This window comes from Meriones unguiculatus, chromosome 8 (assembly GCF_030254825.1).
Source record: "Meriones unguiculatus strain TT.TT164.6M chromosome 8, Bangor_MerUng_6.1, whole genome shotgun sequence".
In the NCBI taxonomy this organism is placed as follows: Eukaryota; Metazoa; Chordata; class Mammalia; order Rodentia; family Muridae; genus Meriones; species Meriones unguiculatus.
In genome coordinates, this window is record NC_083356.1 from 122,950,229 (window position 1) to 122,977,585 (window position 27,357).

At 40.4% G+C, this 27,357-nt stretch overlaps 2 protein-coding genes across 3 annotated transcripts; one reads left to right on the top strand and one right to left on the bottom strand.

Moving 5' to 3' along the window:
* Window positions 1–372: 372 nt before the first annotated feature.
* Window positions 373–5,999, bottom strand: G6pc2 (glucose-6-phosphatase catalytic subunit 2). 2 transcript variants are annotated; one of them, XM_021635576.2, is made up of 5 exons: window positions 5,782–5,999; window positions 5,158–5,267; window positions 3,400–3,511; window positions 1,529–1,644; window positions 373–884 (listed from the first exon to the last, which is right to left on the bottom strand). In XM_021635576.2, exons 1-5 carry the CDS (start codon window positions 5,997–5,999, stop codon window positions 373–375), a joined length of 1,068 nt encoding a protein of 355 aa, XP_021491251.2. The 2 variants fall into 2 exon arrangements, with proteins under 2 accessions (XP_021491251.2, XP_021491252.1); XM_021635577.1 differs by lacking the exon at window positions 1,529–1,644 and having other exon boundaries at window positions 860–884.
* A 9,016-nt stretch (window positions 6,000–15,015) lies between these two features.
* Spc25 (SPC25 component of NDC80 kinetochore complex) lies at window positions 15,016–27,058 on the top strand. The gene is made up of 7 exons (XM_021635578.2): window positions 15,016–15,155; window positions 15,905–16,054; window positions 16,156–16,221; window positions 18,910–19,056; window positions 20,807–20,911; window positions 23,342–23,440; window positions 25,472–27,058. Exons 2-7 carry the CDS (start codon window positions 15,916–15,918, stop codon window positions 25,594–25,596), a joined length of 681 nt encoding a protein of 226 aa, XP_021491253.1. The 5' UTR covers window positions 15,016–15,155; window positions 15,905–15,915; the 3' UTR covers window positions 25,597–27,058.
* Window positions 27,059–27,357: the final 299 nt, after the last annotated feature.

The window sequence follows — 27,357 nt, forward strand, 5'->3', positions numbered from 1 at the left end:
CAGAGAAACCCTGTCTAGATAAAACAAAAAAACAAACCAAAACAAACCCAAAAAAACCGACAGAGGCAGCAGGCAGTGGGGGATCTGCTGAGTGCTAAAGACTATGATAAAAAGAAAAGTCTTTCTGCTTATGGGGACAGTCAGCATTCAGCCCCTGTCAATGTCTTTACATGGGTTGTGCCAAGTCTATGTTGCTATATCATAAAGTTTTTCAAGAAAATGGAAGTGAATATTTCTGGCCATATACTGTTATTTTTAAATGCCACCTAGAAAGCAGATTAAACTTATGTCTGTGGGCGGAGCAGGACCTGTGGCCATTGCGTTGTGACCTCTGCAGAGATGCCCCCCATCTCTCTGTTCTGTGGCTCAGCTCTATTTAGTCTTCTTCTCCCTGGGTGTCATTAGCATATGTATACCATAGGGAATTAGAGCCACCACCGTCAGTGGAATGGATGTGCTTTTACAGAAAGACAACAGGTAAAATAAATGTTCCCCTTGAGTTGGGATCTTGATGAAGTGATAAAGTTGCATTGTGGTCAGTGAGGTCAGAGCACAGAGCAACCGGAAGCTCAGCTTGCAGCCATTTTCTCCCCGGCAGCTCAGAAGGAACATTTCTGAGTTGATGGCAAAACCTAAGCCAAAGAGGACCCCAAGGTTCCTCACGAGTCCAGCAAAAGGCGTGCTGTCAATGTGGATCCAGTCTGGGTTGGCACACCACTTTTTGGCGATGGGCACAGACCACAGCAGGTCAATACCGAGCAGTCTGAGAAGCAGATAAAAGCCAAGTGCAAATAGGAAGAGGAAGACGTTGATCTTCAGGTACACAGTCAAGCTGGCCATGTGGATGCCTGGAGTGTGTTCAAATGCCTCCGCTACTAGCATCCCTAGGGATTGAAAAGAGATACAGACATGAGTGTGTGATCCTGAGGAATCCCTCTCCTCTGCACTTGGGAAGGTTTTAGATAACCAGGTTTTAACAATTTCCTAAAGTATCTTCAGACATAAACTGAAAGCAGATTTAGTCTTTCAACTACCTACATTGGCCAAACAAGATCAGCCAAAAGTCGGTAGAACTAAGTGACAATTCATTTTGCAGGCAGAACACTAAGCAATACAAAGCAGCCTCTAGGTGAAGTTAAGACGTGCAATAAATAAGAATGTAGAACTGAGACAGAGACTTGAGACAGAGTGTCTTGGTTGTGAGTTCCAGGGTCTTTATGAAGTCCCCCATAGAAGATGGAAGCACAGTGTTTGACGTGATCGTTTGGAAGATCATCTTCACTTCACTCACACCTCAGGAAAGTCTGTCTCACCATGCAATCATCCTTTTACATCGTTGAGAGAAACTGGGTCAGCATGTGCAGAGTCTCATGAGAGAGGTATTAAATCACCTATGTGCCCACGGTAGGAGCACTTATGTTAGAGGCTTGATAGATCAACCTCTGAAACAAGGAAACTGATGACACCACAATGCTGCAAACAAAATGAAGGTGAAAGAACATGACTAAACACAAGAGACCATACTTACCACCAATCACTCCAAGAATGACCTGATGAGGGAAATGCGTTGCTATGAATACTCTGGAGATGCAGACACTGATTTGAATCAACCAGAAAACACTCCAAAGGAAGGACCAGGTCAGCCTGCGACGGGAGAATGGATACAAGTGTGAATAGCAAGGAAATCAAAACACCTATAAAATTCGGTGGGTGGAACCTATTGGCCCTCCTTATAGGAAACTTCCAGGGACGACATAAAACAATTCTACAATCTTTCTTCCTCAACATGCATTCATGCCTTCCATAGGATTCAAAAGCTCTCACACGGGACCTCACATTCCGCAATGTTTAGTGCTACGAACCCTCAAGGGGTTTATTGTTGACAGAGACCAAAATTTAGTTATAGCAAGACCAAAGATTAAAGAGAAATGAGTCGGTCAAAAAAGAGGTAGGCAAGTGTTCATCCGAGTGGGAGAACTAACAAGGGTTTGAGGATACCAATGTAAAGTGTAGACATTCACGGCATTCTCTTTTAAAGATTTAATTTATTTTAATTTATGTGTAAGAGTGCTTTGCCTGCATCTATGTATAAACACCGTGTGTGTGTGTGTGTATGTGTGTGTGTGTGTGTGTGTGTGTGTGTGCCTGGTGTCCTTGGAGGCCAGAGGGGGTGTCTGATCCCCTGGAACTGCTGTTATAGATGATTGTGAGCCACCATGTGAATTGTGGGAAGGGTCCCAGGACCCTGGGTTCCTTGCAAGATTCAGTAAGTGCTTCTAACCACTGAGCATCCCTTCAGCCCTCACTCACTAAGTTTTTATAAATGAAGACAATATTGCCATTGTAAGTATCAAAGAGAAAAAGAAAAATTTTTAGAATAAACATATTTTTTCTAAGATTGTTAGTTGGACGGGAGAATGACCCACATAGATTTATTTCTTACATTATTCATTATGACTCTGAAGAAGGAGAATGTATTTTCAATTTGTTATTTTAAAAGAAAGTTTATATACTGGTATGGTTGTATGGTATATATATTTTTTAAAAAGTTGACACATTTTGTTTCTATAACTAAATTTTGGTCAGTTTGTCAACAACTTAACATTTAAGGATTCCTGGCACTCAATACAGCTTTATTTCTCATTTTAAAATTCCTTGGATTTTAATATTTTATAAGATTTTTTGCATGTTTCTGTTTCCAATCAAAACTGTACAATTTATGACTGAAGTGGCATTTAAGATTGCTTTAATTACAAAGAATTTCAAAAAAAGAACAGAAGAAAAAGCCCAATTTCTACAAATAGTGAGTAACTGTAAACTTCTATATGCTTCTACACATTAAGAAATCTGTTAGCAGTAAGTCTAACATTCAAATTTAATTTTGCCTCTAGAATGTTTTAATTAAAAAGACTGCATAGACTTTAACAGCTAGAATATATTTTACTGATCTTAAAAGCATTGGGTGTTCAAAGTAGGAAGCATAATTTTACTAAATAAATCGATGCATCTGAGAGTGAGGATGATCCTTAAAATTTTAAATGAATCTTAAGGCAAGAGAATGTGCATGCAGATATGTTTTCTTATGCCATTTTAGATGACGTGTTTATGAGCTTCCAGAATAATAATTGAATTTCAGAATCCCAAAGGCGTATTTAGCAAGTCATTAATCAGATAAACATTTCCAACTCAATTATAAAAGTGGTAATAGCTGTGAGATAATTAGGGCATTTTCTTAAAGCAGAACATTCATTTTCCACTCATTCTGCTACATGGGCTGTGAAAGAATAGAATAAGCGAATTTCATTGAACAACTGAAAATGTGTGAATATGACTGTTTGGAAACGACCTCACTTAGTCAACACTGTCTGGCTGATGCTACAGGAATTGGAACAAGCTGACCTGTGCAGAGCGATAGAGGACTTATCCATCCGGCCGACAGTGCAGCTTAGGGCAGCTGTTACCATGACATACCAGACACACGATGAGCCCATTGCGTGGCCAGATGGACTTCCTGTAACGAGCATCATTTGTTCAAGAAGTGGTTAATTATCAGGATCAAGAATGAGACAGTAGGATGGCACATTTGGCATGGAAACTACGAACAAAATAAAAAAGGCTCATCGGACGCAGGTTACATATACTGCATGGAAGCAGATAAAAATGAGAAAAATGAATCATTTTGAGACTCAAATTCATCATCTCAAAAACACTTAAAAAAAAAAAAGAAGAAGAAACAGAGAAAACTTCTAGAAATATCTGTTGGGTTTTTTTTTTCCTCTTGGTCCCAGAGTAGCCTACTTTTGAGCATGTAGAATGATGATTAGAATAATGGTTAAAGTTAAAATTGCCATGTCAAATACAGAGACTGTGCCTTCTCCAGACAATTCCATTCTGATATAATAAGGCCATGAGACTTCCTGACTATTGCGAGCTTACGTGTATAATCAGTTATAACTTTATGTAATTCTACCTAACTTTCTTTAATGAAAATGCTTTATATATTAAACACTCACTCACACACACACACACACACACACACATGCAGGCATGCACACACACGCTCTTCTCCAGATTTTCAAGCTGACTGAATTCTGCAAATCAATATATTCAAGTATAACTAAGACCATGGGCAGTTGCACCCAAATCTAACACAATCTTATTCCTTTTTCAAATGTTGTTTTCAATTGACAAGAAAATTAAGGTTCTTATACTACATCCTGAATCAATTTAATTTCTTTATGCTGACAGGCTGTCCTTGCTGTGCCGGTGGTTTATTAATTGACTTATGAACAATTGCTGTGTGTGTGTGGAAATGAGAATGTGCATATTTTGGCCACTGCAGTGAGAATCTTTGCCAAACAATGGAGAATTCAATCCACAAAGATACTAAAGGGGGTTGTGAATCTTGACAGAAAACACCTGTAATCAGGCCTTCTCTATTACCAGAATGGATGCCTTTCCTATACAGTTAGTTTTATTTTTAACCTCTTAACTTAGATGTGGGACGGAACTTTTTTTCCTAGCAGAAAGTCACTCAGGTTAAATAACAGACTATCTTAGAAAGCAAAGTACCAGTCACTTTTTCAGCTAAACACAGAATTTACTCTAGGAATTCTTTCTCTCTCACTCCATACCCTGTGACAAACATTTCACAAGATGGAATAGATGCCAGGAAGTTCTAGGACCGAGAAAAGGGGCATTTTAGCCACCTCCAAGTTATCAATTGATCCATCCACAAATATGAAATACTCTTAATCCTTGGCTGGTGGGACATACAGTCTGAGCAGCCAGATATTTAAAGAATTAACTGTGATATTATGAATGCTGTGATAAATGTAAGTCTGCTTTTATGGGAGCAAAAGAAGATATTCATAAAAGTCATTAGGAACGCATATATTTAGGGCTTGTTTCAAAGGACTGGCAAGAATTTTACAAGAAGGCAACTCTTTCACATAAGCTAAAGCAAAATGTAATGTTCCATATATATGTGTCCACATAATATAGATGTTATGCTTAATACAGGATCTTGTAAGTTAAAAAGAGCCTAAGAAGCCCTACTAAGATGCTACGCAATCCATACCATACGGCTATAGGATGCTACTTGTGCATAAAGATTTAAAATTACTTTAGGAAAGTGAGGCTTCTCTAACTGCTTACCTGGGCCTGTTTCACATGTAGTAGGAAACTGTTCAAGACATGGGATTGAGTGATTTGGATAAATATGAGTTTCCTGGATCCACCAGTAAGGCCGATGTCCAAACAGTATCCTGTGGATAAACGAGTGTGAATTTCATATGTACTTAAACACAACAGCTGACTAAGTGGAGTCTTGTAACGCTTCTAAAAGAATGACTCCATTAAAGGGTCAAGGAGAAAAGCTCCTAATTAAAACGCTCTGAAATAACTCGGGTTCTGCTCTCTCATCGTTATAGAGGAGGGTAGTATCTGGGGTTTGGGGACCCTTGCTCCCATAAACAGGGTGCTTTCAGAACTTGGACTGGAATGACCGAAATAGTCGTTAGAACCATCAATCTCATTATTGCAGTACTAACTTCTTAGTTAACCACAGCATATGTGTCCTAGGGTTTTGGAACCACTTATAATTCAAAGTATATATTTCTATGCTTTTATATGTTCCGCTTATGAATCTGGTGTTTCAAAGTAACCAGTTTGTTTGGAAGATATTCCATGTTGAAGTACATGCCCATGAAACTTGATCATTTTAAGCTAAAATTACAAATTTAAGAATAAATTTTAGGAAAGATAAAACATAAGTCTTACCATTTAAATATTAGATTGAACCAGTCCCCTATGACCGCTACCCATATCATCTTGGTTCCAACAGTCTGATCCAGTTGAAACCAAAGTGGGAAGTATATAGAAAAGATGTTTCGAGGGTCTCCGACATTGGACATAAAATTTAGAAAGTCGTAGTAAGCCCGGTAGTCTTTCTGCAGATGCTGAATCATGAGCACTCCGCTCCGATGAAGGACGTCCATCATGAAAAGATGCAGCCCTAAACACGAAGCATCCAGAGCCGCAGGGCTCTGTGTCCAGCTGTCTTTATACGGTATCCATGGGATGTGTTGAGCCTGTGACGTGTGATGCTGACCATCTGTGGAGAAAGCACGGTGGTCCTCCTCCCCACAAAAGCTCATCTGTTTGTGGCTTTAATTGGTGGAAAAGAGGTGCAGTACATGCTGATCTGAGACAATTTGCAGAAGGGCACTGTGGATTTCTCCTGCGTCCTCCCTTTGGGTGAACAGTTGGCCCATGTTTGCTTGAACCTTTCCACACAGTTCATTTCCCTCAAGGGCAGAACATTAGCGATCGCTATGCTTGCCTAGCAGACTACACGGGTAATTATTCCACGTCAAATCAGCCTCAAAGCCACACATTTTAATTTCAGATAGACTGTGGCTTTCGGACTGTTCGACTGGGCCTTCCAGGAGAATGGTAGAGTAAATTTTTTTTTTCCTTGAAAATTTTACATGATTCGACAGATTTAACTTCTGATCATAGGTTCTGAGAGGATAGACCTTCAACATCAAAGAATGTCAGGGTATGGATGGAAACAGGTAGAGGATACAGGGAGCACATGAACTCAGGTTGCAAATGTGTTTGTTTACATTTTTGACTGTAAGGCAAAAAAAAAAAAGCATACCTCTTTGACTTAGATAATACAAATGGTTTAGGCCTAAACTATGAGCAGTAGTAGTGGTACGTAGGAGTAGTATTGTCATTGTCATTATTATTGTTCCGATGTGTGTATGCCTGTGCGTCTGTGGCACAACACATTTGTAGAGGTCAGAGGACAACTTTCAGGAGTCAGTTCTCTCTTTGGGGGGAAGGGGCAGCATGGGGGATATCTGGGTGGGAGGCTGCGGGGAGTGATGCCAGCTCAGCAGGCTTGTGGAGCAAGCACTTTCAGCATCACAGAGCAAGCCATCTCCCTGAGTCTACATTGTTTTTAGCTGATTGATCAGAGAGCAGTTAAGAGGTTTGGAACACTGCACTTGTGGCAGAGGCAGAAATCAACTCCAGAGGGTTTTCCACCAGTCAGGAATTTTTCAACCATTTGGTTTATTGAAGCTTTCATTAGAAGTAAACGAGAAGTACCCAAACATGTGGACTGGGGTGAAGAGGGTGCAAGCATGGAGACCTTACATTGGAGGGAGTGAACTGATGATTGGTCTAGAAGGGTTGATGGGGATTTAATTAAACCCCTCCAGATTCTGAAGGTGCAGCTTAGTAATGCCCTTCTCATCCCTCCATTCAGACAGCTGTCTTTACTAATCATAACTTCCTTGACCAGGGTTGGAGGCTCCCTGCTGGTTGAGGTTCCCTGCTGGTTGAGTCTCCCTGCTGGTTGAGGTTGTAGTTCTTGCCTGGTCCTGATAGCCACTAGGAGCTCTGCAATAAAGGCAGAACTCCCTCCCCTCAGAAGGGTCCCCTGCTCTCTGCCTGATTCCATCTGGAGAGTGTCTTTAGATTCAGTCTCCCCACTTGATATAAGGCCTCTGACACAGCTCCATGCTAGCTCTCCTCTCCCTGTGTCTATATGTTAATTGGGTACTGAGATTCTATTCTTATGATAGGAGCATGCTCTATAATGAAAATCAAGCATCCTTGTAATGCATAGTTCCAATCAATTATGTACACCTATTCTTAGAGACCCCCACCCATACCCATAGGGGTATGGAATTAAAGTTTATGCTCTGGAATTAAAGTTGAACTAGCCATCAGCTCATCCCTGGATGGTGATCCCTGTACATTCTTACCGGTCATTCCAGGCTTCCCCTCTCCTGACTTAGTGGGCTGCTGGGAGGCAGCCTCCAGCCATACAGCCGTCACCCTGAAGCCCTTCTAGAGTTCCCCCATCATTCTAGAGCAGTAGCTCTCAACCTTCCTAACGCTGTAACAACCCTTTAATACAGTGCCTCATGTTGTGGTGACCCCCAACCATAAAATGATTCCGCTGCTACCTCATAACTCTAATTTTGCTTCTGCTATGCATTGTAATATAAATATCCGATACACAATCACAGAGGTCACGATCCACAGGTTGAGAACCGCTGTCATACAGCATTACTGCTATGGGTATGCCGTTCCTATGGGTGCCTCGCTGACCTCTGTTGCTTCTCCTGGAAGAAATAAATTGACTAGCCATTAAAATATTGGGGAGCACTTTACAGTGAGCATAGTTCTTTTGATAAGGGGAAAAAATGGCCTGGCTCTACCATACATGGGTTTAGTAGAATTGTTCTTACCTGGCAATTAGACACCTAAAGCTATTGTGGGCAATGACCTTGTCTCATCTCAGATCTACTGAGTCCTTGATGGTAGGATCCAGGCATTGCTTGTATAAAAACACTCCAAATGATTCCAAGGTAGAATCCGGGCTTAGAAAGATTGAGCCCAAGCAATCCATATGCAGCATTTGCCTTGACCAACCAAAGTCTAGGATTCAGGCTATCTTGTTTTGCATATTCAGGTTCTCTAATTTCCATAATTTCTTTAATGAGCCATGAGGAAGGATATAACTTTCCTTTATTCTTTTTCTAAGAAGTGTTTGAGCTACATAATTCATGATATTCATTTTCTTCAGAAGTGTCTTGTCCTTAAATCAGGGTGTAAATGATATCAAATACATTTTGTCTTACAATTAAAAATTAAACTTGATGCTCATTCAACATTTTGGAGTCTATGAACCGTGATGGAGTTAACTGCACACTGGCCCTTCATCTTAGATAGTTAATTTAGACAGACTCTGTGTCTCTGAGGGCTCCAGTTCTGAAGATTAAAGGATAATTAACTGAAGCAAAAGTATTTCAATGTCCTTTTCTCTTTCATATAATCTGCTAAATCTTCCTATCCCATCATAGTCTGCTAAGCCTTTTCACATCTTAGTTCAGTGTGCTTTCTCAGCATTCCCTTCTCTAACCAGATCCTCATCATTCTCACAGATATTTTCTAGGGCATCATGTTCCTTTGCTAAGGCTACCATGAACGTATCAGGCTGGATGGCTAATACAGCATACCTTTATTTTCTCTTATTCATGGAAAGCAGAAGTCTATAATGAAGGTGTCAACATGGTTTCCTCTGTGGCCCCTCCTTGGCCTGTGGATGGCTGCCACCTTCTCTATGTGTCTTTCCATGGTGTTCCCTCTGTACCTGTCCCCATCTTACTCTTGTCTCTCCTTTCCTTTCCTGTCTCTGGGTTGCTCTCTTACTCTTGCTCCCCATTTTTTCCTCCCCTCTGTCTCACTCCTCTTTCACACTAATTGTGAGTTTAATTATCTAAGCCCATTACTATTATTGTTGTCTGAGACAGAGTCTTATGTGATCTAGGTTGTCCACCACATCTGGCATTATCTGGGTCTTCAAATAAGTCATCATCTCTACACTTTCTAGCCAAAGAGCCACTGCATCTCTAAGACAGGCATGACAAATAGGAACTGTCCAATGCTGCACTTAAAAATCAAGCCTAGGCCTATGAGACAGCTCAGCACCCGTGATCACTTGCAGCCATGCCTGGCAACCCAAACTCAAGCTCAGGAACCCATATGGCAGAAGGAGAGACTATTTTCACTGCAACATGCATACCTACCCACACACATACAATCACAAAACTCTCCTACTCGAGGCAAAGGGTACTCAAAAGTACACAGCCAAACACCATTCCCTTCAGAATGGATCAATCCATTCTCTTCTTGCTGTAGGGTACATCTCTGTTTGATATCTCTAAGCTTCCAACAATTAGAATTCTGCTTTGCCAGAAAAGCATTTTTGTGTGTGGGGATAAAAACAAAACAAAACAAAAAACAAAAAAACAAAAAACCCAAACCCAAACAGCTTTCTTAGTATGTGCTTTGGGTCCAGTCTTAGCCAAATCTTTTCAGTCACTAGGCAACCCTTTATCTGCAATTTATTTAGAGGTCACTCAACTTCCCAGAATCCCATGTAAAATGTTTATCCTTATGCACGTTTGTTTGAAGAAGGTCCCAGCTTTCGGCAGATTGTCAGTGGAACCCCTGGCCCAAGCAAATTAAGTACAACATCAAGTTCACTGGCATCCTCTGTACTGTCATGTGCCTATTTCCAGGATCCCTCTGTAGCTGGTCTTTGCTACATTGTGTATTCTTCTTTTCCCCACCTTTTTAAACCCCAGTTTCACTCCCCATCACTAGACAGGAGAAAAAGAAGGATAGAGGGGGACAGACAGAGAGACAGACAGAGAAAGAGATCCCTGAACTCAGTTTTTTCTTGTCTCTTCTTTGAGCATGACTAGTAACAAACTACAACCAACCTCCCTGAACAACCACCAACCACCAACCCGCTTCTTGGATGCCTCTGAAAAGTTCCCACAATTCCAAATGTCACACAATCACAGAAACCATCTGCAGCTGGCAAACCATGCTTCTGCTAGAGCACGAGGCAAACCATAGTCAGCTGCTTCGAAGTGGCTCCACACCCCCACACCTGGGATTAAAATGAAGGCACATTCTTATAATATTTCTCTCTCTCTCTCTCTGTCTCTCTCTCTCTCTCTGTGTGTGTGTGTGTTTTAAGGAAACACAAATTCCAGAATTCTCACTATATTCCTCCTTCCTCTGTTTCCTTGGAGACAAGAGTACACCATTCTCCCCAGCATGACTGGCTTGTGCTAATGATTTCCTTACTCTTAATGACTGTGTGGGTGTGTTTTCTTTGGCTAATGTAGCCAGTCTCAAAACCCTGTACTGTTGCCCTTCTTAGACGTTAGTTCTAGTAATTATGTACTTACAGCTCTCTCCAGAATGTTCTCATTCTGGTTTATTTAAACTTTCTCTGGGTTTTAAGTAAACCCTACTTGTTTTATAATGCAACATAGAGGCCATGGGGCAGAACTTTTTCAGTATGTTTTGTTACAGCAAATATTTTAAAGCCACAAGATACATTCTTGTCCTAAAATAAGCTATTTGTCTCTGAGTTATAGTGCTTGCTGCAATTCAGCGCCATTTAGACACGTTTGACTTTAGCTAGTACTGCTCATACATTGGCAGCAAATGAAAATAGACCTTTAATGTCTTCGTGGCCATTATCCTTTCTAATAAACTTATCTGCCTTTTCAAAAATAAATCATACTTGAGAACTCTCCAGTGTCACCTTGCAGTATAAGTGGATTTATTTCAGACTCTAGAGTCTAGGCTCTAGTGACTTTTAGAAAATAATTACCTCCATTCTGGCTAGCATCCCAGGAATCCTGGCATTCCATAACGACACTACTATAAATTATCTCGCCACAGCTTTCAGGTACCCCTTCCATTCATCTCATTGCAAACTCTTCTCTAGAAATGATCATGACCTACACATCTGTAAGCTGATGTTTGGATCACAGGAGACACCAACAGAGCTGCCCAGGGAATACTGCTACTCATTTTCTTCCTGGTGGAGCTAAGCTGTTACATAGCTGAATTCATGATGCAGATGGCTGAGGGGGAAATTACTCTGTGCAACACAATGTTTAGTTTGCATTCCTGCTCAGCTGGAGGGCATGAAGATCCCAGGAACCTGTTTGCAGAGTCTTGGAATCGGAATCCAGCAGAGCCTGCAAGTTTATGTGTCTACGGAACTCCCAGACAATGGTGGTATTATTGGGTGATGAACCTTAGTTTTGGGAAGCACTGATAGGAGGGTATAATTTTTACCTGCCCTGGGTAGGACAGAAGCAGATCATACAATAAGAATCTCAGTTAGTAGAGGATGTGATCTATTCGCATAAATAACAATGCTGTGCCCTTAGGCATGGACGGAAGGAGGAAATGGATCAGAGCAAGGGCACATGTAACTTTCCTTCTGTGACATGGAGATTAGGAAGCTTTGTGGAAGAAGTATCTCGTGTCTGGGACTTCATATGTAAATAATTATAAATGCAAATGCAGCACGCATATGGAAAAGGCATTTCATAATATAGTGGAGATAACGCTATCATGCTAAAATGTTTGCATTAATTAACTAGTACACTGCATTTAAAAGCTGTAAAAGTAAACACCAGGTTTCTTCTTTCCCCTCCCTCCTTTCCTTTCTTTGGAGACCCAATCTCACAATATAACTCAGACTGGCCTGGAACTCACTGTGTAAACCATGCTGGCCTGAAACTCAAGACAGCCCTCTCTCCACAACCTCCTGCACACTGGGGTTAGAGACAAGAACCACCATGCCTGGCTTCAGATGGCCACATTTTACATTGACAAGACAAATTAAAAACTTTCATCCAGAATGATGATAGTTTTGTTGTTGCTGTTGTTGTTCACACATGTGAGGCACTCTACCTCTGAATTACACTGTCAGTTAAGACAACCCTTCTCTTCCCCCTCCTCCAGGGCACGGGATCAAATCCTGGCCTTGAACTCACAGCAATTCTCCTGCCTCAGTCTCCCCAGTACTGGGAACAGGTGCAAACCATCATGCCTGTCTAGCAACCAACTTCTCAGAGAGAGAAAGTAGAAGAGAGGCTGCCAGCATGCAGGGGAGGGAGAATAGCATTTATTGTTCAGTGGACACCAAGTTTGAGTTTTGCAGGTGAAAACAGTTGTAAGTGTGGATAATGGGAGTGGAGGCAGAATAGTGTTAATGCAGTATCAGTGCTATGCTTAAAAAGGGTTAAGGTTGTAAATAAAATGCTGTATGTATTTTACCACAATTTCCAAAATCTGAGTATTTGTCTTTTTGTATTGAGCATTTTTCTGAGTATTGAGAAAAGGTCCTGTCTTTTCCCACTCTGATGCTCTGATAGTTTTCATCCTTTTTTATTTTATTTTATTTTTTTAAGTTTTCCAACTTTGTCGAGTAACTCACGAGTGTAATTGTTTTACACACACAATTCATGGTGTGTAGTAAATTTACAGAGTTGTAATCAATCACTTAACCCAGTTTTAGAGCATTTCTGTTACCTAGAAGGCTCCTGTGTGTCCTTTGACAGTCAGTAGCTGCCATTGCTGGTCCCTCACAACCACCCAACTGTCCTCCATGTGGATCTTCATTTTCTGATAATATCCTATAAACAGGACCACATGCTACATATTCCTTTGAATCTAGCTGATTTCATGTGGCATAAAGTTTTTTAGGAAGGACCAACTCCCTTCCAAGAATAAAGTTTGCTGTGAGACTTTCAATCAATTTCCAGGGTCTGAAATAACGTTATTTTTAGAACTTTCAATATTTCCTTTGTAAGAGAGAATGCTTAATGACTTCATCAAATTGCCATGCTAGAGGGCTCAGAAAATCCATCGTTTTATTTACTTTTTAACACAGAAGATGAGTCTAGTGAAATTGTGCTAGATTACAGGCATGTGACATGATGCCTGGTAATAAGTCTGCTTTCATGGTTGTATTTCTCTCTGGTGGCTCTGTTCCTCTGGAGAACCTGACTCATTTACTGAGAAAGGCTCCTTCAAACTGCTCATTAGGAACACCACCAGACTGGAAGATGTAATATCTTTTTCCTTCTCACCCTGAAGAAACCCAAGCTGGGTCACGGACCATATATATTCCAGAGAAGGCAGTGCTCAGTTCAACACACACCTTAATAGAGTCACAATAAATCCTGCTTGGACTGAAATGAATGGCATATAAATATTGTGATAAAGACGATGACTGTTCGTGGGTGGTGACAGAAGGCTCTGCTTTCTCCTTTAGTAGACTCGGGAAGCTATTCTCTGTTAGGAGCAGCAAGGTGGGGGATGGCAATATTTTCCTCTTGTCAGTGTTTCAAATATTAAAGAAATTGACAAATGATAGCAATTTTTTTCTCATACCTCAGTTAAAAAGGAGTCAGTGGTTGTGGCTAGGTGTAATGGTGTCCACACACAAATCTCAAGCACCCAGGAAGCTGGCAACCGGAGAACAGAGATCAAGACCAGAAAGAAGCTTGGGCTACTCTGGAGGCTGAGGCATGAGGATTACAGGTTCGAGGTCACCCTGAGGAACTGTGATGACGATAATGATGACAATAAATTGCCCTGATTTTGTACGTCTTGATTTTTAGTTCTTGGGGATAAAAGATGGCCAAAATCTGGTAGCATAATCTTAGCGTTGGTGTTTGGATGCTTAAAGGCAATCAAAGGAAACAGAAGTGTGGTGAAGACCTTTGGTCTACACGCAGAGGGTTATTTTCAGAAATATTTTTAAAATTAAAGTTGAAAATAACAATAAATTGATCTTTCATTGCTGACCATCTCTATTTCCCTTTCTTTAGAGGGCATATTCACAGTTGCCTATTTTTTCTAAGGTTTACAAAGAAGAATGCAAGTAGTGTCTGTTTCATCTGTGTTTGCTTGCACACTGCTTGTTTGCTTCCAACAAGTCTTAGTTTAAAATATTTTATTATTATTAATTTTTAAATTTTGTGTTTTAAAATAGCTTGGTGTCTCTTTCCTGTCGATCTTCAGGGACAAGGGTTACTTTGGTACTCTTCTGTTTGAAGTTCTGCAAGACCCAGGAACACTTTGTTGGTTCAAGAGCGCCTGCTGCTCAGGGAGAGGACTTGAACTTGATTGCCAATAGCTCACAACTGTTTCAGGGGATCTGATGTTCTTTTCTGTAAACACGGAACAACACAGAAATCAAATAAGTAAAATACTCGAGATAAATCAAGGTTAGCGGCGCTTGGGAGATTCAAATAGTAAGTTTGGGTAGTCTGGTCACTTTCACGATGTTTCTGCCTAAATCAGTCATAACTGAAGTCAGTTCAGGAGCATTTTCTGTCATTTACAAAATAAAACGACTACGAGGAAGACGGGTATATAATTCATTAACAAATGCAGTTAAATTTCAACTTTTACATTTTTCTTCATTCTGGGGCAAGTCTTTCTCGCTACCTCACTACAGACCCAGTCCGACTCTGTCTCAGCAAAGAACTACCAATCCCAGAATGCCCCGCTGCACACTTGTCCGCGAGAATTCCGCAGGCAGATATCAACCAATCCTTGCACGGAGAGCCTGCAATGTTAGCCAATCAGAAGACGAGCTGACTGGCGGGTAGTCGGCGGCCCAGAGTTTGAAATCGAAAGTCGGCGCGGCTGCGGAGCGGCGGACTGAGGAGCGCTGTGGCCGGTTCCTGCCGGACGCACGGGGTCTGGTGAAGACGGCGGCGGCGTTCCTGGACGCCGAGGTCGGGGAGCCTTTGGAAGGGCTGTGGGGCTGCCGGTGGCGCGCGCTCGCCGAGGGAAGCCGGCGCCTGGAACGCGGGCCTCCGCTGTTAGCCGCGGGGTTCGGGTTCCGGCCCGTGCTCCCTCCCCGCCCCCTCCCCGCCCGCCGCGGGAAGAGCGGACGGAGCAGGCTGCCGGGTCCGTCTCCCTGCCTTCGCGCAGGTCCTTAGAAGGAGAAGCTGACCGACACCTGGGTCCCGTTAAAACACGATTTGGAAGTTGCATACAACATATTTTTGAAAACATCCTGCTTTCCCGCGCCCACCTCCCTGCATGCTATTGACTGATGCACTTGCGCCAGGGTGAAGCCCAAGTGGCTTGAATTATCCTGTTGCCAACTACCGGACTGTTGATGGGTTATTTCATTTTTTTTATTAGTTTCTGGCCTGGCGCTATGTTGACCAGGCATTCCTTGAACTCACAGATACCTTCCTTTCTCTTCCCTGTGCTGGGACTAAAGGCGTGCACCGCCACGCCCTGTTTTAATTTATTTACGAAAGGTCTCTTGTATTTCAGGCTGGTCATGACTGGCTGAGTATTGCCTTTGCCTCAGACTCCCCTGCTCCCAGCTTCCAAGTGCTGGAATTTTAAAGTCTGCCCATATTAACCATTCTGTAGCAAAGGCAAACTTCGGACACATACTGGATTAGAACATGTGGCTTATTTGGTGTTAATAACAATTAAAAGATAGTGTCTGTGCTCTGTTTTGCAGCGTCTTAGACAATGATCGAAGATGAACTGGCAGCCTTTGATAAAAGCATAAATGAGTTTGGGGATAAGTTCAGAAACCGCCTGAGTGACAATCGGAGTCAGGTGCTGGGGCTGAGAGATGCCTTCAGGGACTCCCTTAGGGCCCTTTCAGGTACTGCCCTTAACTCCTCACTTGCAGATTTTGCTCTTCTTGTTTACCTTCTACTGTTATTTCGGCGGGACTGAACGTTTCTCTTGTTATTTGTCTTTCAGAAAAGCTGTCTCTGAAATTAAAGGAAGAAGAAAGAATGCTGGAGATGTGTCTGGAATATAAAAATCGTATGTGAAAAACTCAGTTTTTAAATTGGATGTCTTTATCCTGAAATATTAAGTAAGCCAGTGTAGTGATCTTCACACATTCACACATACGCATACAGACATTCATCAAAATGCTGCTACTTTCACCAGCTGAAAGTTGAATGTCCTTATACCTTCTAGAACTATGAATATTTTTCAGTATTTTTTAAATGCTCTATCAGTATCATCATGTTATAATGTGTCCTGTTTCTTTTTAATTAAATAGTATATATTTATGTGTAAAGGCAAGCCTTTTTAAAAATAAGTTTGTTTTCACACTGGAAATCCTAGCCAAGGAACCTGGAGTTTCTCAGGAATTTGGGGTCTTGTTTTGCCACCATTTTTTTTTCCTCTCATTTCTAGAGCTCTCCACATATTACAATACTGGGTCTGTATCTTTTGTTGAATTCTCACACATAAGCCACAGACCTGGAGTCATGGGTCGAACTTACACAGTGACATTTGGTTATAGAGGCACCATGTTTTAATACCCTTGCAAAACACATAGAAGGCACACACATGCGTATGCATACACACACACACACACAATAGTTGAACAGAAATAACAGTTTACCTAAGTTCAATGAATATTTGATTGCCCTTGATTAAGGAAACAATACATAAGTTATAATCTTATAGTGTAATGGAGATGAAGACAGGGAAACAATAGTTAAAACATATTGTACTACTTATAAGAATGGTATGCATGCCATGTGGGTATAGACTCTGAGATTGATTCAGTGAGTTGCAGATTATCTAATAACTAATCCTTAATTCCACAGTCCAGGCTGCTTGTACATTTTGACTCAGTCCTCACAACTCTAAGACGCATAGGTGTTCTTATCTTTTCTGTGAGAGGCCTTGTTTTGTTGTTTTGGTTGACTGAGATAGGCATCCCTTTGTTTATAACCCAGGCTGGCCTGACGCTTGGGGCGTTCCCTCCCAGTCCTGTAGCCTGAGCTTTCTGCATATGTCGGTTCCTCAGTGCTTCGCTGGGGTCAAGTGGGAGCACTGTAACTTACAGGGCAGTTCTTGTTGCCTCGCTCTTCTCGCCCGTGTGTTGTCCGGAGGCTGTGCTCTTTATTCTTGTTAGACTGTCGGGTGTTCCTCCCTGCTTCCTCTGGGTCTGCAGTAATGTCTAGACTCTGGGAAGTAATGACACCTTAGTAGAATTTAGAAGAACACAGTGTCCCCAGAATCGAACTCAGCTGTGCGTTTCAGGCAAATTTATGTTTTCCCTACAGCCTGCATTCTTGATGGGGATTGCCTCGTTATAGATGGTACTTTGTATCTGTCATTTTAAAAAGACAGGACACCCTTGCATCTAGTTTAAGAAATGGTAGCAGCTGGCACAGAGGCGTATACTACTTGGAAGGCTGTGACAGGAACATCAAAAGTTCAAGGCCAATGTGAGCAACTCAGAAAGATCCTCGTGACAGGATAAAAAATTTTAAAGTGCTGGGAGGTGTAGTTTGATGGTGTGGTTCACATATGTGAAGGCTTGGGTCTAGCCCCACTACCATAAAGTTCAGTATGAAGAGTGAGTACTAATTTTATATAATGTTCCCCTAGTGCTGATTTATAATAAAATTTCCCAGTCTTTTATCTACATTCTATCTAACCATATTTGCTTTTAGTGGAATTTTTAGAGATTTTTTTGTTTGTTTTATGTGTATGAGTATATTTGCTGCATGTATCTATGTGTAATATGTATATCCAGAGGTCATTAGATCCCCTGGAAATAGAGTTACAAATGGTTGGTAGCCTCCATGTAGGTGCTGGGAATTGAACCTGGGTCCTCTGCAAGAGCATAGGGAGCTCTTAACCCCTAAACCATCTTTTGAGGCGCCTGGAATTTCTTTTTTTTTATTTCTTTGAGAGTTTTGTATAATATCTGTTTTGGTCATATTCATCTCCCAACCCAACTTTTCTCACATCACGTTTCTTCCCCTCCCTACCTACACATGTTTATATACCATGGTACATATCAGAGGTCAAAGGACAGTTTTAGGAATTGGTTCCTTTTCTACCATGTGGGCTTGAACTCAAGTCATCAGCGTTTGCAGCAAGCACCTTTACCTACTGAGTCATCTCACTGATCCTGTCACCATATTTTTCAATAAAATTAGTGGGTGGAGATATGGTAATGTCTACTGTGTTTTAGTTTCAGAATTATGCTAACTTTGTAAGATTTGCCAGTCTTATCACCATTTTTTTTTCTGTCTTTAATGCATCCCAGAAAAGCCTATGAAGCATCAGAAATAGCTCTCTTTAGAGCACTGTGAAAAGCTGTCTTGTAGAGTTGGACTGTCTTCCGTGGTGGGCTTTACTTACTTGGAACTGTAGGGATCATGAACTTCTGAGTTCCTGTTGTGTGAATTAACTTGGTTTTTTTTGTTTGTTTATTTATTTGTTTTTTGTTTTTTAAATTTAAAAGCAGTTTTTATTTTAGAGACGATTAATGAAGCAGATTCTCTCTTACGTTTATGATTTTTGAAGTCATTAGCATATGTTTATCAGTCATAGAGGCCAAAGAATTGTGAGTTTGAGGCCAGCCTGGGCTTACAGCCTGTCTTCAAAACAAAGCACAAAAACAATTTTACTAATCTTAGGGACGTTGACATGTCAGATAGTAAGGCATATGCATTTAATGCTGTGTGTTTCTTGCAGAACTTTGTAGGCAGAATAAGCTCATTCAAGAAAAGAAAGATAACCTGTTAAAGGTGATTACTGAAGTAAAAGACAAAAATCAAGAATTGGAAGTGCTGACAGCCAACATCCAGGATCTCAAGGAAGAATATTCCAAGAAAAAGGAAAGTAAGTTTCTGGTTTTGTTTAAAATAGTCTACTGAATTTCAAAGGCATGATAGTTCATAGTTTTGTGCATCTTGCTGGCTCTATTTTATGGCTAAAGTAGATAACACTTCACCAGCATCTCTGCTAGGTATCACGTAAGTCAGCCAAGTGGGCTTGCTTGCTTTTTTGTGGTTATTATTTTGCTTACAAAGTTTTGTCTAGAGCTGGGTGTGTTGGCATACACCTTTAATCCCAGCACTTGGGAGGCAGAGGCAGGCAAATCTCTTGAGTTTGAGGACGGCTTGGTCTACAAAATGAGTGCCAGGACAGCTATTCCACAGAGAAACCCTGTCTTGAAAAGAAAAAAGAAAATTGTCTAATTTCAGTTACAATCAGACCCATTATTACTCTGGTTGTAACTGAACTTGAACAAAGTCTTTTAGTAGTCTCATGTAGCGTGGGCTGGTCTCAGGCTTGTAACTATGGATGCCTCTAAACTTGGAGTTTTCTTGCTTCTGCTTCCTGAGTGCTGGGATCACAGGCATGCATCACAATGCCATAACTGTGTAAGAATCCTTTGAAGGACTTAAAAGACATTGACCATAAAATCTCTGCCAGACAGTTGGCATAGACGCACAGCTGGTGAGAGTGCTCACCTTTAAAAGGGATGCCTATCTCACACCCTCCTGCCAAGGCTCAGGGAACACCACAGAAGAGTGATTTAAGAGCCAGCGCTTGGGGAGGAGTGCTGTGAGACAGTGTCTTTTGGAAGTGACATGGTGAATGTGCTCATGAACTTTCAGCAGCTGGGGCTTCCTGCACAAATTTGAGCCTTTCGGCACAAGATAGGAAGGAAGGCCCACGATACCCACTCCTCAAAGACTATTGACAGTGTTGGCTTGGGGAGGGGAGGGACAGGTGTTCCTATCATCAGTGGTGTAGCTGCTGATACTAAGTTGCCTATGTCCCAACAAGTAAGTGCACACCCTTGCTCCTGCAGGAAACTAGTTAAACTCAAGGAGTTGTGGAGTGGGAGATGGGACAGACCCTGTTGGGAAGAAGCAGGGTTTCAGGAGGAGAAAGAAGTGGGATGAGACAAGGTAGTAGGGAGTAAAAGAACACAAGTGTGTGTGTGATCAGAAGATAAAAAGCGACTTTTAATCTTTGTCTACTTTAGAAACCTCTCAAGCTACAAAGGCCTTCTATAAAAACTTTCATTCAAATGAATGCTTTATTTAGAAAGACTTCTGCCCACAAACTAATAACCTCTTCAGATCTCTTGAAAATAGCAGTTTTTTTGGTTAGAACTTACAGAGTTCGTATCTGACTTGTGAACTTAGCTTCTCATCTGCTGTGTTAGTTAGGATTATTTGTTAGCTTTAAAACAATTGTAAACCAGCATGAAATAAGGCTGATTTCTCATGGGAAGCAGTTATGCCTCAAGGGCTAAAGTGTTTTTCCTATGACACAATTAGTATATATTTGTCTAGCCAGCAAACAGTAATAATAATTAATATAATAATAAGAAGAATATGAAATCTATTTCTTGGCTAGTTATACAGATCCCTGGCTTGATTTTCTGTATCTCAAGATTTTTTTTCATCTTGAACAGAAACCCCTTTTGTTATTTGTTAGAGTTAGAAATCAAATAGATATAAACAGATTGATATGCCTGGCATACATTTTTAGTACTTCTCAAGTTTGCTAAAATTAATTAATAGGCCTTAAACTGAGAATTACCCAAATATTCAACACTGTTTTTAAATCGTAGCCATTTCCACTGCTAACAAAGCTAATGAAGAGAGATTGAAACGGCTGCAGAAATCAGCAGACTTATACAGAGATCGCCTTGGACTAGAAATCAGAAAAATTCATGGTACGTTTGTTGCTCTAACTGGCATGTTAGAAAGTTAGAAGGCTAGAAAGTTGGTATCCAGATAAGAGAAGAATCTAAGGTATTTTCAACTTAAGTTTACTGGGTTTTTAGAAAATAGGCTAAAGCCCTGTCCTCTTAATCATGTAAATATGAGTGTTGTTGCTTTGTCCAGTATTCCAATGAAAGTAGTTTGATGTGGTTGGAAAAAAAAAATGCAAATGCTTTCTGTTTTTGGTTTTCACTAGCATTTGTATCATCTCTAGTTGCCTTAAGAATGGTGATTCATGAGTGCTGGTGTAATTACTCATTCTATTAATGTAGTATGATTTACTCCATCTTTTATCAATTGGATTGCTAAAGAACAACTGGATTATATCTGCTTTTTAGCATTAGAATTACTGGACTTGGGAGGATCCTTTCTCAGGGGAGGATTACTGGGTTAAAAAGCATGTGAATGTTTGTATCGTTATTATATATATATGTATGTTAATTGGTTGTTAGGGATAGTGCTTTGGGGCTTCCCAAGATCACCGTCAGGCTTGGTGAGCCACTGAGAAGACTTAGTGTATGTACTTGTTTGAAGACATTCAGTGGGTACCTGAAACAGTTAGTAATGAATCCTATGCTTATTTTCCCTGCATGTACATACTTACCATATAAATTTTTATATTTATTGCATTTTAAAATCATTTATTGTGTATGTGTGAGAGAGAGAACAGTGTGGATGTTTCTTCCATTGTGTGTGTACTGGGGAGGTCATCAGGCTTAGTGGCAAGTTCCCTTCTCTGCTGAGCCACCTCTCAGCAACCCCTCCCCTGTTAGCTGTGATTTGTTAATGTTACGTATTTACGATGGTAGGAAGGACACAATGTGTGTGTGGAACCAAGTAGCATCCTTTATCATAAACTGCCAAACACAGTGTTTTCCTGACTGGTGAGAGTTGCTTAAGCAGATCAGTTGAGCCACTGAAATAGCTAGAAGGAGGACAGGCTCGTGTCTGCTGCAGAACTGACAGATTGAGAACCACCAACCCACAAAGGTACTCTTTGCCGCCTGGTGAGTGAGAGGAGTGAGTGCTCCCTGCCCTTCGGTATTTAGGGGAAGAGAAAGCCCCAAAGTAAACCCTTCTTTTTGCTTAACTGAGTCTATTACCAATCTTCCCTTGGCCTGCACACCCTTCCCAGACTAACAGAAGTGTGGTGTACTGACAGTTACTTCACTTTGAACTTGGATGCAAGAAAAGTCTTTCCTAGGTTTCTGAAGATTTTTTTTAATAAGAATTTTAAATATGACTGCTTAAATTTTTATGCTGTAGAAGAAACTAAAATGTGTGAGAATTTATGACTGCCAACTTGAATTTTGAATTTCTACCTGGCATTCATTCATTCATTTATTTATTTCTGTTTGTTTAATTTACACTTTTATTTCTTTGGAAGCATTTCAAGGTTTTTTTGGAAAATAAAGTAACTAGGAAAATATAAAATGAAATCATTTAACATATGGGTTTATTGTAATAAAATACATACAACATAAAACTAAGCTGTTTTAAACCATTTTAAAGTGTATAATTTATGACATTATATAGTGTTGTGTGACCATCATTAACCACTGTGGATTTCTATATTTTACTATCACCCCAAACAGAAATTCTGTAAAAATTCACCATCGTGCTTTTTTTTTCCTTTAAGCTCTCAATAGCCTTGAATTTATTTTTTTGTTTTTGTGAGTTTATCTTATCTGTTCTAGCTATTTTATATAGTGGAATCGTGTAATATTTGTTCTTTTGCATCTTCACATACTTTCAAGGTTTGCCCACACTGTAGCTATGTATGAGAGGTTCATTCCTTTTTATTTCTGGGCAGTGTTTGTATGTGTGCATATATGTACATATGTGTGTAGTGTCTGTGTGTACGATGTTGTATTTAACTGGTCATCTTTTGGGGGGAGGTGACACTGATTTGTTTCCACTTCTGCTTACTGGGAATATTACTTTTTTTGAACATCAGCATGCAGTGACTTGCTTAAATCCCCGCTTTTGTGTTTTCCAGTTGTAGTTTTAAAAGTATATTTTACACTTTCAAGCCTTAATATTTGATTTATAAATAATTTATCTCGTTTTATGAGATGTCTTCATTTTCTTGGTAATATCTTTTGAAGAAAAAGTTTAATGTTGATGTCGGGGTCATCGTTCTCCCTTTGTTGTCTATTTTAAATGTCATTTGCACTGATTTGTAACTTCTGTGTTTGGAGGTACTGGCTAAATGGATACACAGCCAGGCATATACTTACCAAAGACAGGACTGGGGGGGCGTGTGAGTGTGTTTGTGTGTGTGTATGTGAGTGAGTATATGTGTTTGTGTGAAAGATCTCCACTGAGGCTTTAGCTTCTAAGTATTTTCATATTAAATGGTTTATAATTTCTTTCTTCAGGTGATAAATTGCAGTTTATATTCATTAGTATTGACCCTAAGAATCCTGAGAGCCCATATATGTTTTCCCTGAGCCTAAATGAAGCTAGGGAATATGAAGGTATGTATCCCTTTCTCTTATGTTTAAGATCAATGCCCTCAGCTGTCATTTGACTCATAAAATCAGGAAAGTAGTGTTTGCACAAACTGTTTCCTTTTTAGTATTGCTTCTTGAGGCACTGCCTCTAAAGGGTGTGAGTGTAGTTTTACCGTGTAGATGTGTTTAGGATGACAGCATCATGGGGCCTGGAAACTCTGAAACTAAAGTTCATTGTATTTTATATGCAACTTTGATTACCCTTGCAGAGAACTTAAAGCTAAACTGTGAATGGTAATATGAATAGTTTAGTCATTGTCACTTTGTGTAAAATACTCAAAATGTGGTAATTTACTTTCCTCCAAATATGTTTTAAGCTTTTCATCCTGAAATGTCCCACACATTCAGGTCAGAGAGCCTTTAATTTATAGGGAATGTATGTGATTGCTAGCAATGTGAACACTAGCTAGTAGAAGTATGTTAGTGCCTCTTTAATTCTGCTAATCCATTATAAAAATAAACTAATTTGTTAGAGTTCATAAAATGATTCTCGAATCATTACACCTGTGATATCATTTTAAAGCGTTTATAGCTGGCAGGTAGATGCTCTGGATGCTGATTGGCTCTCTAAGGCCCTGGTAATTTACTGTCTTCCTATTCAGATTTTGAGAATCACCATCTACAAACTATTTGAGGATCTTCTCTTTAGTAATTATGTTTCAGTCAGCTGAGTACTAGACATTAAAAAGCAAACCCCAAAACCTCTTACCTAGTTTTTCAGTTTTTTATAAATTGTGTATTATTGGTAAGCCCCTGTTTGTAATGGTTTAGTGTTAATTGTCACCTTGACAACATCGAAAGTCACCTGAACGCTGTGAGTAATTATCTTGACTGTGTTAATCGAGGCAGGAAGACCTTTCAGTTAGTGATACTGTTTCTGGGCTGGGATCCTGGACTGTGTAAGTCGAGGGGGAGCCAGTCAGAAGCATGCGTGCATTGCATTTCATGTCCTGATCACGCTTTTCCTGCCTTGACTTCCCCACTATGCTGGATGGACTTTTGAACTGCAAACCAGAATAAGGCTTTTCTCTCTTTAGTTGCTTTTGTCAGAGTATCATAGCAACAGGAAAGAAAACTTAGACACTTATAGTGTTTGATATTCTATTAAAATAATACAGAATACATTTTAAACCAGGTACTCTGCTATTTCTCTGTTTGGTCCTGTCCAAGCAATCTCTGCCAGAGCCAGAAAGCTGTTACAGTCTAGCTCTTCCTCCTGAACAAAGGAGGTTATTGATGCTAGAAAGAGCTGGATCATTCTTTTGACACCTCTTCATGGCAGATTTGTTCAGTTGCCACCATGTGCAACTGTCACGAGGACCACTGTAGCTTGTGACTTTTGGCCCATATAATTAGTGGACTTTGTAAGTTCCAGTCTGGGCATAGTACCCACGTTTTCCACTGAAAAATCTTGCACTTGTAAAATCTTGGATACTTTGTTTCAAAATCATAAATTATTAAGAACGGGCACTGAGGCCAGGAGTGGTGCTTCTTGCCTTCCATCCCAGCATGTAAGAGGCAAAAGCAGATGGATCTCTGTGGGTTTAAACTAGTCTGGTCTACATCCCAAGCCAGCTAGACCTACATAGTGAGACCCTGTCTCAAAAAGAATTAGCATTGAAAGTTTTGCCTTTTTTCATATTGTGGCAATAAACTAAGTGTCAACTGAAGTTTTGCACAGAAAGTGACTTTTATAATTAAAGCAAAATGTACATAGGAAAGATGATGGAAATAGCACTCTGTCACTCATCTCCCAGTGCTTTGGATAATCTGTTCAGATTTAAAGTGGGACTATAGTACTTAACAATTTGAATATTTAAGGATTAAGCAAAGGAAAAGGCTAGAGGATAACTGTGAAATTCAAGTATATTCGTTCATGCTCAGAGCATTTCAGTAAAGTATAATGTCATTGACCCAGCCGAGCGCTTAAGTGGGAACACTTCTGCACAAGCACACACAAAACCCTTCATTTAAATTATCTTGTTTTTCCTCTAGTGTCCGACTGTTCACCTCATCTCGAGTGCCTCGCCGAATTTCAGGAGAAGGTCAGGAAGACCAACAATTTTTCTGCGTTTCTTGCCAATGTGCGGAAAGCTTTTATAGCTACGGTCTATAATTGATGCAGAAATAGTAGGAATTCTCATCTCTTGCCCCTCTGTCATTCTTCAGTGTTTTTGTGTGGTATGATGGAAACATTCCTCTTTGACATAACATTTTTGAGCTAAAGAGTTAAGCAGAAGCAGAGTTAGAAAAAGTCTTGAGTTCTGCCCAATTTGCCTAAACACGGGACCTAAAATTATAAAGGTATCTCGCCCCATACCCACAAAGAAATACAGAAGGTAGTTGCTGATGAGATCTCTTACCACGTCAGACGTGGCACCAGAGGAGTTGATAAATCTTGCTTCATTAGTTTATTTCTGCAAATTCATTCTTCATAATTCCCATTTGTGAAAGCCAAAAGCCAAACCTGCTGTCTATCTTGTATCTGTAAAATCCTACTGTTTTCTGTTGAAGATGTTTGTAGATCTGAGTTCTAAGCTGCTGTTTCCAGTTCTCTTCTGTTGGGGTTCTCCTGTACAGTTTGTACTGCATGTGTTAATAAACCTGATTGGTTTTCTCTTGTGGAGCAGTCTTGGTGACTGTCTCTTCAGTATGCATTTATAATGATGGAAGTAAAATGGCTTCTTCCTCACAGGTGTAATAGTGGCAAATTATTATTAAAGCTTACTTGAACACAAGCACTGAAGTGCTCTAATATTGATGCTATCTGAGATGGCTACCAATTGACTAATGGTATCATTTACAGTATGCATTTGCTGAATAAGAATGGCTCACTTGATGCTTCATGGTGACACTATGTTTTGTCCCATTCCACTACTCAACAACAGTGTGCAGTTTAAAGATGTAAAATTATCATTTTCCATTTGATGTTTTTAGAGTGTGGTTGACCATGGATGATCAATACTGAAGAAAGTGAAACTACAATAAGACTATTTTAACAGACTGTAGTGAGAAAACTCTATTTGGGGCAAACCTGCACATTTGGCTTTAACTCATCTACCTATATGTAGATAGATACATAAATTCCTGCCATCCAGTGTTGGGTTTTGTGAACCTAGTTGGAAGTATAAGCATTTATTAAGCTGTTTCTTCTAGACTGTGGCTGTCATAGAGTGGGGTCCCAGCCATGTCTACCTCATCCCAGATCCTAAACCAACCTGCTGGTCAAAGGAATGAAGTACATGCATTGGATTATTATAGTTCCCCACTGTTGTAACAGGCCCCAGACCGTAAGCACAACTGGTACCATGATAGAAGTGCCATTTAAGCCTTGGAACCCAGCACACTGGCAGTCCCACCCACCAAAACGAGAACAAAAATGTAATCCATCAAAGTCCGTTTAGATGGGATAGTCTATAAATACTCACCTTGCTTTTGGCTCCATTACTTCTGCTTCTGGCTGATTTTTATTCCTAATTGAGGTGTGTTAACTTGGGGTGTCATTTTTGTGCTTAAAAGCTCACCCTGAGAAAGGCTCAGGGAGTTGCCTCCAGTCAGCTAATAAAGACCTATTGGCTTAAACCCATGTCCCTGTAGTTTTCTCTGGTGGATAGCTCACAACACTAAGCCAAGATACTAACTTTAATACCAGGGCTGAGTATGGGCCATGACCATGACTGAGGCAACTTCATAGAAGAAAGCATTTACTTGGGAGAGAGGGTTATGGGAACCATGGTGGCAGGCAAGGAATGGTGCTGAAGCAGTAATTGAGATCTTCTGTCCTGATCCTCAGGAAGCAGGAGTTGGGGTGGGGGGATGGCTGTGATTGAGATTGGGCCTGGTGTAAGCATTTGAAACATCAGCCCACTCACAGTGATACA

Bases quoted from the DNA above. Each gene is read 5' to 3' on its own strand.
- G6pc2 (XM_021635576.2), bottom strand. From the start codon at position 5,999: ATGGACGTCCTTCATCGGAGCGGAGTGCTCATGATTCAGCATCTGCAG. The intron at 1,645-3,399 runs GTCAGCTTGTTC...CTCCCGTCGCAG, and splicing joins TCCTCTATCGCTCTGCACAG to GCTGACCTGGTCCTTCCTTT. The intron at 885-1,528 runs GTAAGTATGGTC...TTCAATCCCTAG, and splicing joins CATTCTTGGAGTGATTGGTG to GGATGCTAGTAGCGGAGGCA.
- Spc25 (XM_021635578.2), top strand. From the start codon at position 15,916: ATGATCGAAGATGAACTGGCAGCCTTTGATAAAAGCATAAATGAGTTT. The intron at 19,057-20,806 runs GTAAGTTTCTGG...TTTAAATCGTAG, and splicing joins ATATTCCAAGAAAAAGGAAA to CCATTTCCACTGCTAACAAA. The intron at 23,441-25,471 runs GTATGTATCCCT...TTTTTCCTCTAG, and splicing joins TGAAGCTAGGGAATATGAAG to TGTCCGACTGTTCACCTCAT.